Source organism: Rhipicephalus sanguineus, chromosome 5 (genome assembly GCF_013339695.2).
Source record: "Rhipicephalus sanguineus isolate Rsan-2018 chromosome 5, BIME_Rsan_1.4, whole genome shotgun sequence".
In the NCBI taxonomy this organism is placed as follows: Eukaryota; Metazoa; Arthropoda; class Arachnida; order Ixodida; family Ixodidae; genus Rhipicephalus; species Rhipicephalus sanguineus.
The window spans coordinates 58,746,340-58,762,199 of record NC_051180.1 but is presented as its reverse complement, the minus strand read 5'-3'; the positions used below and the strand labels follow the sequence as shown (position 1 = coordinate 58,762,199).

Sequence of the window (15,860 nt, the reverse complement as noted above, 5' to 3'; positions counted from 1 at the left end):
ATTAATATGGTGGCTTACTTGCGTGCCCTACTTTGGAACAAAATAGTCCTGGATTTTCTTCTGTGTTAACCACTTCGCTGCCTGTGACAGCACGCACGCCTCCACGTTGTCCAACGAGTCGGAGCAGCCTTCCACATTCACGCAATAGCGCCGGACCAACGCAAGTGCACTAATCACGTCGGAGGATGTAGGCAGTGGACCATCGTCAATTTCCTTATTGCTGTCGCTTTGGCTCGTGGTCGGCACGACGTCTGCAACGTAGCTCTCATCTTGTAGCTCACCCATGATGGCGACATCATCGTCCGCACTGATGAACTCGTCGAATGTCGATCCGTCGATAGCTCCCGGGAACTCAAGGTGCTCCTTGGAATTTTGTGCGCGGCGGTTGGAACGGGTGCGCGTTACAATCGAGGGCGCGGTAGAATCGAGTAAATACGGTAGTATTTCATCCACAGTTTAGATCTGTGCAACGAGTATGAGCTGAATATTAAAAACTTATTTAGCTTGTTGGAGTGATATCTCATGATCTAGAACAGCTAGAGCTGTAATTACTTTTTTAACATAAAGCCCAAGCTGTGTATCACAAAGTGCTGAGAGCAGAACTCTCATTTTCTGCTCATAGATTTTTTAAATTTGATTTTGTTTCTTTACGGTAGTCATGGTACAAACATTGAGTTTCGATCATCTGCAGAACGACTAGTTATAATTCGACCTGAAAACTGTTTGCAGCGTTGCACTTATTGCATATTGTAGTATTGTAGCTATCTGATAATATGCATTTTCTGCTGAATGGTCTTTTTTTTTTCTGTTGTCTCCGGAAAAAAATAGAGAGGCAGCTTTGTGTACCTCGTAAACCAGTTTACCTACAAGAAAAATTATTGTATACCGTATTTACTCAATTCTACCGCGCCCTCGATTGTAACGCGCACCCGTTTTCTGCGACCAAAAAAAAAATAATAAAAGTAATACATCGATTGTAACGTGCATCCATTTTTCGTGAGAGAGAAGCACAAAAAAAGTCCGTAGGAGTCAAACTTCGCACATTCAGAAGAACAAGTATTTGCGTTTTAAAGAACTAAAGTTTCAAAAAAGTAAAACGCAAAGTCAAAAAGCGGGCCTTGCCGCTAAAACTCTCATCACTACGGCGGCGATACGAGTCGCGTAACGGATCAGTCCTCGTTGCTGTCGGACAACTCCTTGTCGCTGTCAACACTCTTCGATTTCGGGAAACCGGCCTTGCTTTGGTCCACTGAAACCTTTTCGTGAAGCTTTGCTGTAAAAAATCTTCTGCTTCTGTTTGCGCCAGTCTCGCACGCACGTTTCGGGAACTACGAACGACCGCGATGTGGCCCGATTTCCGTCTGTTTCTCTGCACATGTAATAACTATTCTTTTCAATGCGGCATCGTGGTACACTCGTCGAGTATTTGGAGTCGGCACTTCCATGCCATCGATGTGAACGCAGAACGGGATGACAATCTCCTCAGCACACGTACGAACTGAAAAAATGGCAGAAATGGCCAAGGCGCGTAGGAGGCGGCCATTTTGAAATGTCGATGGCAATACGATAACCGAGTTTTTATTTTTCAGTATTCAATTCTAATCCGCATGTGATTTTTGGACACGTTTTCCCGGAAAAAAGGTGCGCATTAGGTTCGAGTAAATACGGTATTTGAAATCAGCATGAAGGACCAAACAAGTCTATTTAGTTTCATCAGGTTTGGACATAAAATACGGCAAATATCTCCACAAGCCATGCCTCCCCCCCCCCCCCTAATTCATTCTTCTTCCTTTGTTCTACAAAATGCGTGCTTTCTCTCCAGGAGCGACCACCCTTCATACCTGAAGCTGCACTTCAGAAGAAGATGGAGGCAGATGGGGCCAAAAAGAAACTGGTATGACTGCTTCTTCGCATGCAAACCAGAAAGAGGGTCTATGGGAATGTGAACTCTTGATGTGATTGTGAGTGACTTTACAGTGGAAGCCTACACCAGGAGCCAACATTTCAACACATACTTGTCCTTTCGATGAGATTACTGACCTGCAGCAACTTTCTGGACTTTATGTAAGGTCCAAGCCTTGTAAGCCTGGAAAATATACTGGCCAGTGCCAAAGTCGCCCAAGACACATACCTAGAATGTACGCTCTCACAAATCGGTTGTGATACCTACGTGATTAACATGTCTCAACGTCGATATACACCAGCTTGCTTAGTTCCCACGATGGCTGCAGCTGCCACATTTGAGCACAGCCGGAAGAAGTGTATTATTTTTTTAAATGGTTTGCGTGATCACACCAATCTTATTTCTATACTGAATTGGCAAATTCTGCTCTTCTGTCATGGTGTGATCATAATGTTTATGGTTCCAGGTCTATCATTTCAGAGCCAACTTTAGTGGTATAAAATTAAGGCGTTTTTGTTTCGCAAGTTTATACTAGTTATAAAAGTAATGCTTTACTTGTGAGTAGTACACTGTAGGGTTTCTGCAACCTTATAAGTATGTGCCACTATTCCTTTGATGAAGACAAGCGCTTACTTGGTGTCGTCAGAGATGTAATGATTTCATCTTGTCAAACAGTTAGGTACCTTTTGTGTTAGCCTAGTGGTTTGGCTCTGTGCTTCGAATTCGAGGCTGCATGTATTATACTATACTGGCCACTGCGTTTTCACTTTAATGGGGCTGGAATGCAAGAAATGTCTTGTACTGTGCATTGTGTGCAGATTAAAAAGAAAACCAAGGTGATCAGAGTTCAGTTTTCTGCTCACCTTATGCACCTTGTGGGCATGAGGCAAAATTCTGAATGGCCTCGTCATCAGATTGTGGTTTTCTTATGTAAAATCCTAGAATTTAATTTCTTTGTAGGGATGTCGGCTCTAAATTGTGCCTTTCCATCACCCTCTAAGTGTTCTCTTCACTTGTGAATTATAGACGTTACCTTTGTGAATTTGTTGACTTTAATTTGAGCTTTATGTCGATTGCTCTTCTTTCCCCGTTTCCTTAGGAACGGGACATTGAGGCTGAACTTGGCGATGACTACATATTGGATCTGAAGAGTGAGTAACAGCAGGACGTTTCATTGTGCATTGTGCTTCTTCTAAGCCCTTGTGAGTGGGATTTGTTCATGCTTGATGTCTTTTGTTCTGTCTCCAGAGAAATATGACCTGCCTGAAGATGAGAAGTACGACGTCATTCCTGAGATTTGGGAAGGACACAACATCGCCGACTACATCGATCCCGAAATTTTTGAGGTACGCGAACACTTGGAATTGTATGTGGCATGCGTCTCTTACTGCAGTAATATTTTTAGTGTAATATTATGAATGGTTGGTTGGCAACTTGTCAAAGGTGTTGGCATCATGTTTTATTTTAAATTTTAAAGGGACTCTACCGTACTTCACCGCTTTTCTGTTTTGTACCGCAATAGAAAGCGTAGCGTCTGTAGTGTCTAACCTTGCAGCGCTTTCTCTGGAAAGTGAGCAGAAATTTTTAAAACAGAGTTTTTCGATCTGCGTTCGGTCTTCTTCCATTCGCGTGAAACATGCCTACAACACTGGTTGGTGGACGTGATGAGGATTGTAGTGCTGGTAAAAATTAAAACCGAAAGCACAAGTGATTTCTGTAGGATTACTTTATTTTTGCCAAACACTAATTTAATGAATGTAACAGTCGTTTTCAGCGCGCTAGCGGTTAAATGAAGCCTTATTATACAATTACATAACACTTGTTTTGCTGTAATCGCAGTCTATGCGTTTATTTAGCACTGCTGCTGCAATCCAAACCAAGTTGATTCATCAAAAATAGATGATAAATGGACGCCTTCACGGCGCAGCACATGTGACGCATCCTAACCACAATACAGCGGCACGGTACGGCCAGTGCGGACGGCCGCATGTCATAGCGCATGAGTTGAAGCAGACGAAATCGAAGACGGTGCCGCAAGCAGCGCCATCGGGTGGCGTCTTTTAGGATGCATGAGAAAAAAAAAAAGCAAAAATTTACTCTCTGACGCAACCGAAAGCTGTCGTGCGTAAAATACAATTTCAAGTTATACATGTTTGTTTTTAAGCAAAATGAGTCTACCTGCGAGGATTTCTTGTCCTACACTCAGTAGATTTAACCACATCGCCGTTGAGTGACGATATCGGTCATTCTTTCACGATTTTCAACATCAAATTAAAAATATGATTCCTTTCTTATGGGGCAAAAGCATGCTCGTTGCCGCCGATGTGACGAACGATCTTCTAATTTTCACCATAATCAGAAAAAATTTTCCGAGCGGTAGACAGTCCCTTTAAAGTTACTCAGCTGCTGATGCAGCTCTGTATACACATTGATGCAGCTCTATATACAGTAGAACCTCGTTGATACGTTCCCGCTTGATACGATTTCCCGGCTCCTACGCTCGAAATCGCGAAAATTAAAAATAACTCAATACAGCTGTGTGTAATATGTTCTGGTTAATACGTTCCCGGAAAATACGATTATTCGGCAGCAACGTTCAGCACCGCGGAAAACTGGGGTCGTATGATACGTTTTCTACTCGGAAACTCTCATTCAGGTGTGCAAAAAAAGGCCCTCTCAGCGACGGCAGCTTCTCCGCAGTGCCTTTCCCCCCTCCGTGCTTTCTCTGATTTGCTCAATTGTCCCCTCCGCGTCTCTTCCGAATTGCTCGATCGCCGCTCTCTGTCAACCACGCGGCGACGCGGGCCGTCACAATCTTCGAACGGCTTGCCGCGGAAACGCACATGCCGCTGCCGCATCGCCACCGCTGCACAACACGCCGCGACCCGTAACCATAGCAACGCCGCCATTGTGCCTAGTCAATATGGCCGATAATTTCCCGCACACTTTTCTCCCGGAGCGCAATCGTTTTTGGGTTGCTCCGCCCGGCGCAATTCCAGTCGGCGTTCGTATTTCTCTGGCTGGGCAGTTCTGCCTACCAGCGGGTCGTCAGAAGCTGACAGAAAAGATTTGTTCTGGAAGATATCTAGGAGGTTTCTGGTTATCAGACGCCAAAAACGAGACGATGTGCGCTCGCCGCCATCTTTGTGAGGACTCGACAGATCGCAGTGCGGGCGCTTGAGGACTTCACCTTCGGTTGCCATTACGCCGGGCGTTATCTTTTAAAGCCCGTTTCGCCGTGCGAGATGGTGCGATAACGAGTGGCGGCGAACATACCAGCGCATGTCTCAAGTTAAGACAGAACGCAAACTGATCAGGGCGAGTGTGCGACGTAGTATGCGATAGCCGCGAACAGCTGTCGCTTTCGGGGACGCTTATCACTCTCGCGAGATATCGCATATCGTGTTGTACCGCGATTGTTACATGCACTGCGAAGAGTTGAGCTTGTTAAACCTTTAGAGGGGCGGCAGTTTTCTTCACGGACGGGGCGAGTCACGCGTGATCTTTCGAACGTACGTGATCGTATCCCAAATGCGTATGTTCGAGAATATCACTTCTGCTCTTCGGCAAACCTAGCCCCATATTTCCAAGCGACAATGCAGAAAGAACCGACGCTCATGCGACGCAAAGTTTCGTCTGCTGACATGGCGGTAGCGTTTCTTTACGTTTACGCTGGTTGTCTCAGAGTTCGATTTTGCAATATTCGGGTTGTCTCGGGATTTCAATAAACGTGACCACGACGTTATTTTCGGTCAGGGCCAGAACTAGCTGGCTGACCTCTGGCCAGCGTGATGCCAGGACTTCGAAAATCGAAGAGTCCCTCCATGTTTTTTGAGAAATAAATGTTTTTTGCCCTTGCACCTCAATATGGGCTTGTCAGCCTCAATTTTTACTGGATTCGGATCGTACGTTTTCCCGGATCATACGTTTATTTTCCGCGTTTTTTTCGGAAACGTATCAACGAGGTTCTGCTTACACGCGCCCTTTCTTCTAGGCCTTATTTTTATTAGGCTTTTTGGGTCATTGAAGTTTTAGAACCTTGCTCTTATTTAACTATGATATTTGAAGATGTTATTTTCAGTAAGGTTAACATGTTTGCAAAATAGAATAGGTACACATATTTATGAATGGGATAATTGAGAACCAGCCGTATGTTGCACGAAGCCAGAGGGAAATCCATACTCATTTCTCAGAAAGAAAAGCTTCTAGTTGAAGAAAAATTCATCCTGGTCCTGTGATCGAACCCGGGGCCAGCGCCTTTCTGAGGCGGTCGCTCCACCAATTGAGCTACCGTAAAAACCGGAATATAGGTCGACCCCCCAATTTCGAACCATGGGAAAAAAAAAAAAAAGTATATGGAACGGCCAAAGTATCAAAAGGCGTCTTTACCGTGAAACAAAGGCAATTTCAAATGGTGCACAGCGAAAACGCAGTTATTTACCTGTGTGTTTACTGACAAGTTCTACATGACTACTTATATTCATCAAGACAAATAATTTAACACAATTATGTCACCACTAAAATAAAATGCAGCCGATTTTTTTAAATGGCGCCGGAATACAGAGTATACCTCTGGGCGAATACAGCTGCCAGGCGAGAGATGCCCACTCAACTCAGGCCGCAGCACCTTCCCAAAGAACAGCTGCAGCCTTTCCTCCTGTAAGGATGCACTCTCGCAAGCAGCGGCACCATGCTGTGGCAGCCTTTTGCATCAAATGAACCTCTCCTATGGCACGATGTCACAATTCTTTGACAAGAAAAGCCATTGAAGAACTCTGCTTATACCATGCAAGAGTTTCGCACAACCTGTGTTAGTGTTATTGCAGCCTCCCAAATGACATACTAGATATCATTCAGACATGTACTGGTGCTCTACAAAGGCGTATAATGGAGGTGTGTGCAACGAATGCTGTTAGGTAGGCTACATCAGTGCATACGAACCCACATTGACCTGAATGTAAAAATGCATCTGGGCTGAGCAAATGTTATTTCCGGTGTCAGCATAGCCATAGGCTTCTTGTGCTTTGTTAAAATATATGATAGTACTTGGCACATGCTTCAATGGCATTGTGACTGTGTCCAACATTTCTATCTCCGTCTTATAGGTTTTATAGAAATCTCATCTTTTGGGGGTTTTGTTATACAAAACAAAGGAGGGCACTTGAATAACATTAGCTGCTGAATGGTTTGAGCTTTCTGTACTTTCTGGGGGGTGGTTTGCTTCGTGTTGCCCCTATAGAATTTCCGTCTCACTGAAGGCTTGTATGGCATTTTTTCACGGCTCATGTGCGGTTCTATATACAGAAACTGAAGCAACTGGAAGCAGAGGAAGAGTTGCGTGAGCAGGCGGGCTTCTATGACTTCCCTGAGAGTGAGGAAGACGAGGAAATGAAGGAAATCAGGAGCCTTGCTCGACAGTAAGCACACCATGCTTTTCTCTTTCATCGTTGCTTCTTGCTGCATCGTGGTAACCTGTATAAGTGTCTGGTTTGGATGTTTGTAAAGAGATCTTGCCATTTTTTTTTCTCCACGAGTTGTTACACATATAGAATCTTCAACACTTTATTTCCGGATGCTGTTGGTTGTTTTGGCCATGACAAAATTTGGTGTTAGGCTGCTTTTTGTACCTCTGCATTGCAGCTTTTCAAGTTACAGTTCTATGATGGCTGGAACTTGGATACCCGGTTTTGCAGAATCCGCCAAACTAAATCTTCTACAGATGAACCCACTTATAACGATTCCAGATATAATGATCTATCTGTTATAACGACCATATTTCAGTGCACTTGCAATTTTTCTATGCTACCCATTGAAATTGCATCCACATATAGAGAACATTTTTCAAAGCCTCCTACTTTTACAACGAACACTTCAGACACGGCCGCAGTAAAAATACGGCGCATGCGAAGTGAAAAAAAAAGTTAAAACAGGCCTTCTAAAGCATGAGAGAGGCCTGCGCTCGCGCATGCCCCACTCCAGTTTACTCGCGACATCGTGCTCTTGACAAAAATACCCTAGATCAGCGAGCACCGCACGCTGATTTCGGACACTGCGAGCAAGGTCTCTCACTTTCCAGGCATTCCTTCAGTGGCAGAATGGCTGTGAGGAATAAAAAAAAAAGAAACATGGGAGGCAGCATGAAGCCTTGCGGTTAGTTTTCGCATGGCAACCTTTTCTGGTGCCGTTCTCTGCAGCTACGACCGCCTACGAACATATGCCTTGGAACACAAGAAGCCATAAAATGCAATAAGCGATGACCGCGTTAATTTTTCAGCACATAAAATTTTACTGCGTTGACGCCACAATGTGCCGCAAAATGTCTTTCATGTTTTCGGTAACGGCAGAGACCATTCGATCAATGATTACGATTTCCGCGCAATTTCGGCGACGCCTTCACGGATAAGCATCGGAAGAGAGCGAAGGCGATGTGGCCGCCGGCGATGAACATGCCATTATGGCTTATCGCCAACAGCCTTATCACAGTCATCTGCGGCTATCTGCTCGGCTGCACGTGTGGCGTAAACTGTTCGGATTGGCGTCGGTGCATGCAGTACAAGCGCACAATACTGCCGGCCGCAAGTTTGCTGCCACCGCGCTGTACGAGATAAAGTGCATGTTGCTTCGTGGAAACGAAAGTAGCTCGCTGATGTTGAGCGGCATGGGCACCGAGAAACCTCGGTTCACTTACAGAGAGGGTTCAGCGTGCCAAGCTGTCGGCGCGGCGCCCCAGTTACCCGCACAGACTGAGGAACGCGCGCGCGCGTTCCCGCTGCCAACAAACAGGCTAAGTCGGCCGCGCGTGCCCCCAGTTTTACCAGAGCTTCTCTCCAGAGCCGCAGCGCAGCGCTGTCGTCGCGCCGTAAACTTGAGCGTGGGTTCCTTATACTGCGTGTTTTATTAGGCAACAACCCAAGCGCACCGCGCCTCATTGTGCAGAACCGTCAGAGTATCACGGAGACTCTGAGTGCATGTTGCTCGCGAAATGCTTGCCTTCGCCACGTTGAATGAACAGGCTACTCACCACAACCGTGCACGGTCCGAAGTGAAGCAGGCACAACGAATCCGGCAGTGATGGCGTGAGCGGAGTAGGCGACGCACTGCACGTGACTAGCCAGAGATGATTGGCTCCATGTGGTGGTACTGCGGTTCAGTAAAACAGTGTCATTTCACTGAAAGGTGGTTTAATTCACTCGTGCACGCAGCGGGCGTCGCTTCGCAGTGTGAAAAGGCTTAACTTGTCACTGGAGGGATTGTTAGCACTTTTCAACAAAATTTTGCAGAAAAATAAAGCAGCTAGGTTGCTACGTACAGGTTTTTGAGGGCGAGTCCATCTACAACGAACTACTGGTATAATGACCAATTTTCGCGCCACTTTCAAGTTCGTTATATACGGGTTTGACTGTATTTCTGAATGGAAGATGATGCCGTTAGCCAAGTTGGCTTCCAGTGCGTTAGCCTGCGAATGTGTGGAACAAATGCGGGGGGTGCACATTATAAGGCGTGTTGTTTTGATAACTTCAGTGCATTCTGTGTATGCCATATGCTGCTTCGTGGAGGTGTTTTGAACGTGGTCAGCGGAAAACAGAGAGCTCTTTATGATCCTTTATTTTTATGAAACTTTGCCATGTTTTATCGGAGGCAAAGCTATAGTTAAACATAAAGGCGAAGTCCGAAATTCCGAAGAAAGACTAGGAGGGAGTGTTAGTACGGTTCGTGGCAGTTCTCTCGATTGAACATCCTTAGGTGTAGTTCAACTTTTGCTTGAATGCTTACTATGGCGCATCCCTGATGTGGTTTTCTGATAATGATTGTATGTATTTATTATCGTCAGTTCATGCAGTGATTTAAATGAGTGCGTGCAAGGGATTGACCAATAATGCGGCCCCAGCAATACGCTTTAATTGCCACATGTGAGGAACATCACTGCAGCATTGTCTACTTGCAGTAAGAGTAATACTTATAACGCTGTGATGATGTATGCATGGTTGCACGTCTCGTATCTGCTCCACTATGATGTTTTATCGATTGTGTAGAGCAAAAATGCTGTTCACAGAAATCTTTCCGTGTGCTAAAGCATAATCTCTTTATGTTCTGTTGCATGTGCAGCGTGTCAATCATTATAGTTTTGTGACAGTATGTCACCTACCACCGGAATTCTCGTTTTCTCTCTTTCCCAGGATTCGGAAGAAGAAGGCCATTCTGGCAATCAATTCCAAGATAGACAACACCACGAAACCGAAGGTTTCAAGGCCTATAATGAAGAAGGTAGACTGTCATCCTTTTTTTCTTCCTCTTGTCGTCTCTTGATGGTAGTGTGTCTACATCGCGCTTCTTTTCTCTTTCCAGAGGGAACGCAGCGTGAGCAGGCTGCGCACAGAAATGTCTGATCTTGGTGTAGAGCTTGACAAGGGCAGGGTAAGTATTTTATTTTCTTTTATTTACTGGATTGTTGCATCGCCATAGTCTCATTATAGCGTGGGCAGTGGAGAAGGCCTGCATAAACAAAGTTCATGCGCTTCTAGAGCATAGCTTGGCAAATATATCACTACTACAACAATACAGGATGCAAAACACAATATCAAGTGGCAATTCAAGATCACTGTTCACATAGAATGGACTGTGATATAGTTAAACCTCTCTATAAGAGATGCTGATGTGAGAGAGAAATGGGTGTAAGAGACACCATTGTGCCTGCATCAAAATAGAGGTTGATCAGAAAATGAGAACATGGTGCCCCGCTTATAAGCAGTTCTTGTTCCTCATATGAGGAACAAGAACTGCTTCCTGATTCATGCCTCATATATACAGGGGTGGAAGTGCTGCGCCATTTGCGCCACGCTGCGCCAATGCGCTTTTGCTGCGCCATCCTGCTCCAAAACGCATTATTGCGCCTAAAGTGCTCCCAAGCGGTCTTTGGTGCACGGCCTCCGCGATGGGCTCCGGTGCGCTGCCGGAACCGATCACCGAGGCTATGTTTGGTGCCTTCAGGTGCCGCTGTCATCCGTGTCATGGCACGCCCAAGCGAGTTTATATCATTATATCATCATCACATCACTTGGCGCGCTCTCGCGACCTTGTCGAAGGCGCGAAAAACCTAGCGAACAAGAAAGTGAGTTGTGCAGCCATATTTCGATTGTGACGTCGGCGGCAGCGGAGTCTTTTGGCGCGCTGCGCGCACGAGGCGGTTGTTGTCATCGTGGCCTGGGATTGCGAACATGAATAAAAGTAAGTGCGTTGACGCTTCATAAGGTCGAAAAGCTTCTATTTACTGCGAATATTTAATTTGATGTGAAGCCATGAAGATAGTGCGAGCAGCTGCCGCAAACGTAAACGCGCGACCATTATTAGAAACTTTGCATTAAGGAAACCACTGTATAGCTCAATGTGTAATATGGATTTTGTTTCTTAAGTCTGCATTTAAACGAAAAATTTGTTTTATCCGTTTGTGGTCAATGAAGCTACTACCAACTGCGAAATCACTCACAGGGCTTCGGTTTGTGTAAGTCGATTGGACCATTTCTGAAACTCATTTTTTTTTAGCGAGAGCATGCCTCTCTATGTGCAGAATTTGTTGCATTGCACACCAGCCCTTAGACGTTATAAATGCAGCATGTAAACGCGCTCGTGCAGCGACGAGCTTAGTCTCGCTAGTGCGATCGGTTGCGTCATTCGATTTTGGCTCGTCAGAACCTGCGCTCGGCTCGTGGTCGAGTACGCTGTAGCTCGTACCATCCGCAGCACAACGTGACATGCCGCTCGCCACCGTGGCTGTGTGTGGCTTGGTACATGAGGTGGCGAGTGAAGAAATATACAAAAAAGAACAAGATAGACACTTGGAACGTTTATTACTGAAAAGACGAATGTGAGGTAGTACGAAAACAGAACCACGGGATACAAATTGTGCACTTGCGATATCTAGTATCATCGCACCTCAAGTGCCATATTTGCGTGCATATACCCGACACCAATAATTGACAAATCTTGGAACTTGAAGGGAAAAGGTGGAAGCGCGTGGCGCAATTTTTGGCACGATTTAAGCGCGTTTTTTGACGAACGCCTTCGCGAAATCGCGCTGTTGCGTCCCGAATGGCTTGATATCTGCGCGACTGACGCGTGGACGGAGGGTCGCGCGCATCATTTTTGATGAACGCTATCTCAAAAATCACGCCGCCGCGTCTTCCTACTCGAAGTAGAAAAGAAAACGCCTGGCGCGGCGCATCGCCCGCTCGTCCGAGAAGTGGAGAGGGTGCAGACGCGTGTTTGTTTGGTTTCTTCCAATGCCTCCAGACGGCGCTGACCTCCTTGCATTTCGAAGGAACTTTTTGAAGCCGGCGTAGGGTTTTGACGAAAATGCAACCCGGCAAACGCGGCGCAAAAACGCCGCTGCTGAAAAACGTTCATTACCATGAACGTTTTTCATTTGTCAGTCTAGTCAAGTGTAGCTATTCAAAACATCGCTTATCTCGTTTTCCTGAGTCATTGCTTTATCACAGCTGTGATGTTTTAATGATAACACGTACGCGCGTGTGTGTATATGTATCATTTGTTTAAGTGCTGTTGATTCATCAATATTGAATGTTTTCTAAAATCGTTGGAATTTCTTGCGTTTACCAGAAATAAAAATTAAACAAGGATGATGTTTGACCCTACAATTCTGCTCCAAGACTAACTTGCATTGCTCCAAAACACATATTTTTGTGCTCCAAAGCTGCTCCAAAACAGCATTATTCCTGCTCCCTGAGCTGCTCCAAAACGCTCAAGCCCGCTTCCACCCTGTATATATAAAGGGGTTCAAGCGTATTCGAAACTGTGGTAAGAAGTGCAGGCGAGAGAGGTGTGCCCACGGCTCTCGTGCTCAACTGCAGGATGTGCTAGCTTCACATCTTCGTTTGCCTTATGCGTAACAAACTTGAAGACACAGAAAATGTAATTAGTAATGACGCAGGGGGCAGGTAATTTTTCATTAGGATGTTTTTCGATGCAATGCAGAATTTCATGTCTGTCTGCAGTTATGTAGTTAATTAGGTAATTAATTTTCATTAATTAGCTAAGCATTGACATTAAATATTTACCAGTATGTGCGAGGACACCACTAACAAAACCTCATTAGTCGAGTCTTAGCTGGGACACATTGCATGCATTGCGTAAAAATCTTAATTTAAAGCAATCGTCTTCTTTGTGAAGACCTTTTCATTTATTGTGGAACTGTGTTGAATTAGTCTTGATGGAGGATGATTGCTTTTAGAAGCTGTTTAAAAGATTTGAGAAAATATATGTTGACAAAATAAGTAGAACTCGCTCAGACTCTTTTTCAAATAATCTTTTGCTTGCGCTTACTTGGACTCGCACTTGCAGACCGAGTTTGAATCTGAGGGAGCACTAGTAAAAAAAAAAAGTTGTTTCCTCTAAACATTTATTTACTTGTATTTTTGTTGCGCTCATCTCATTTCCTCCAAATACAAAAGATTATTGTGGGAAAGCATTTCTTGTGATGAAATCTTAAGGGCACTGAAATGAGGGCAACCCAGAGCTATGTTTCTTTATGGCAAATTCCATTGGGAGAAGAGAAGCACTCAAAAGCATGCTGAAAGTGCTCTCTTCAGAGACGGCGTGTTTCAGTGGTCGAACAGGAGTGGAAGTGACCGCTTCTGCGGCGTTGAGAGCAGCCAGGAGCAGTTTGTAGGGCTCTCGTCTGAAAAGCAGAGTAGGCGCAGTGCAAAGAGAGCCACGGGACTTCTAAACGTCACATTCTCTGTATTTGTTTTAATTTGGTTCAGTCAGTGAGCGGCGGCAATGGTAGAAACCATGTGTAATTTGACGCCACTGTTGTTGGTCATATTGGTGTCGTTTGTACGGGTAGCGACGATGACAGCTACGAAGTGTACGCAGCTATGCTTGCTGGATGTGTCGTTGCACAAATGTACTACATAAGTGCTACCATTCAGATAATGGCGCACATGCGACTGACAGATTTCGCACGTATTTTGCTGCTGTCGCACAGAGAATGCCGGGGCTTCGAATGTTTTAATCCCCACTCGTCACACTCTCACCTGCTCTCCGGATGTGGGCCGCATTCCAGTGGCAGATCGAGTGGCCCTGCTCGCAGTGCTCTGCCCTCCACTACTCACTGCACGGCGCCCCTTCTCCTGTTCTCTCAATGGAATTCGCCTTTAGTGCGCTGAGCTGCTTTAGTGCTCAGTTCTCTCTGATTTAGTCCAAGGTTCTCATAAGACGTATTTCTAATGTCACGCTTATCTTATTTGTCATGTTTGTTTTCAAGAGAACTCCTTTCTGTAGGGGATAGAAAGCAGGTCTTCGTGTCTTAAACTTATTCCTTCCTGTTTCAGACACACTTCAAGAGAGCTGCATCCGAAGTGAGGACTCCGCGACCTTTGAAGAGGAAGCGGGAGGACAGTGAAGGCCGTGTGCGCAGCAGCTCAAGGACACCAAGGGACCAGTCGGGTATCCGTGATGCCAAGGTAAGCTGCATGCGTTGTGCCTGCAAATATCAGCACTGGTGCCATTATATTGATGTGACTACAAGTCACTAACACATAAATCAGGCTCATCGCAGGCTACGAAAAAGAATTGAGTGTAATTCCCAATTCAAGCTAAGATTTCTCTAACAAAAAAAAAGTTTGGTTATCAGACAATGTGGTTAAAGGTATTGTCAGCACATTGCTGACAAGCATGGCTAGTCCTGTGGTTAGGGAAGCTTCTATTACTACTCTTAGGATTTACCACTTTGACGATCTCAGGGAGGTGCTGGAAAAAAAAGAAAAATCATCGTTGGCTAATCTTGGTATCAAAAGTGGTATACAGTAGACTCTCAGTAAATGGCAATGTTTTAAACAGAATTGTTGCTTAAATGGAACAACTGCTTCTAATATGATTGATTTCGTATTTGAATTCTGCACCCGTCGTCATCTCTCAGTAAACATAACTCCTGTTAACAGAACATATTTTCTTGGTCCCTGCAGGTTCCATTTAACAGGTGTCTACTGTGTGTGGTAATGCAGGTGTAATCCGAAATATAGTGAATATAGTCCATTGTAAGCAGTTGAAGTATTCGTTGGTCATCATTATAGATTAGCTGTGCAGCTGATTTGCAGTGCCTTGAAGCTCTCCCAGTAATCTAGCTTGTCCTAACAGGTTGTTCAAGGTATAGTTAGGTGAGAGTAACGAAAGGAGTAGGTGCTTTTGTTTGTATGTGGCTTGTGATAGTGATACTCCTGGGGGCAGGCTCAAACTTGAAGTAGTACTTACACTTCAGTTCTTACCTGACATTTGCAATTTTTGTAGCTTTGCTGTTGTTTTTTAAATAGTAATTCCATGCCTTCTTGTTTTGGGGCATGCAAGAATAAGTGCTGGTGTGTGATTCTGGGATGATTTTTATAAGGCTACTCAGGTGCGCTTGTGTAGTAGTTTGCTTTGTGGGTGCCTGCATGTCATCATTGCCATGGTGTTTTGCTTGCAGATGAGGACGAAGGTGAAGAAGCTGAACAAGAAGGCTCAGCGGACAATGAACAGGCAGGCCAGGAAAGGAGAGGGCGACCGCACCATTCCGAGTCTCAGGCCCAAGCACCTCTTGGCTGGCCGAAGAGGCGTGGGCAAAGCAGATCGCCGGTGAAGCTGCCTTGCAGGGCTCAGCTGCTATGTTTTTGCCCACTGTGTGTTATTTACACTGTATTTTGTGCGAGAAATATGAAATGAGAACTGCTGCCATCAGTTGCTTGTCTGTCTTCAATTAGAAACAAAGGTCTGTAGTGTTTTTAAGAGTGCAAAATATTAGCGCAAAAAGAAACAGAGTACAGAACGTGCAATGAATTTCTGAATACAGTAGTGTGTAAGCACATGTCGCGGCTGGGCTTTTTCTTGCAACTTGCAAATGCAACTTGTGGAAAACAAATTAATATTCGTTTCCATTAGGCTTGTGCGAATAGTAAATTTTAGGTTC

At 45.0% G+C, this 15,860-nt stretch overlaps 1 protein-coding gene across 1 annotated transcript in view; it reads left to right on the top strand.

Annotated features, from left to right (window-relative positions):
* Positions 1–15,629, top strand: part of LOC119393679 (GTP-binding protein 4) — a 31,167-nt gene extending 15,538 nt beyond the window's left edge. Inside the window, exons 10-17 of the mRNA XM_037660796.2 lie at positions 1,823–1,894; positions 3,003–3,054; positions 3,152–3,249; positions 7,208–7,320; positions 10,081–10,168; positions 10,250–10,318; positions 14,251–14,382; positions 15,381–15,629. Coding sequence (XP_037516724.1) covers positions 1,823–1,894; positions 3,003–3,054; positions 3,152–3,249; positions 7,208–7,320; positions 10,081–10,168; positions 10,250–10,318; positions 14,251–14,382; positions 15,381–15,533 — 777 coding nt within the window. The 3' untranslated portion in view covers positions 15,534–15,629. The remainder of the gene's footprint in view (positions 1–1,822; positions 1,895–3,002; positions 3,055–3,151; positions 3,250–7,207; positions 7,321–10,080; positions 10,169–10,249; positions 10,319–14,250; positions 14,383–15,380) is intronic.
* The last annotated feature ends 231 nt before the right edge of the window (positions 15,630–15,860 follow it).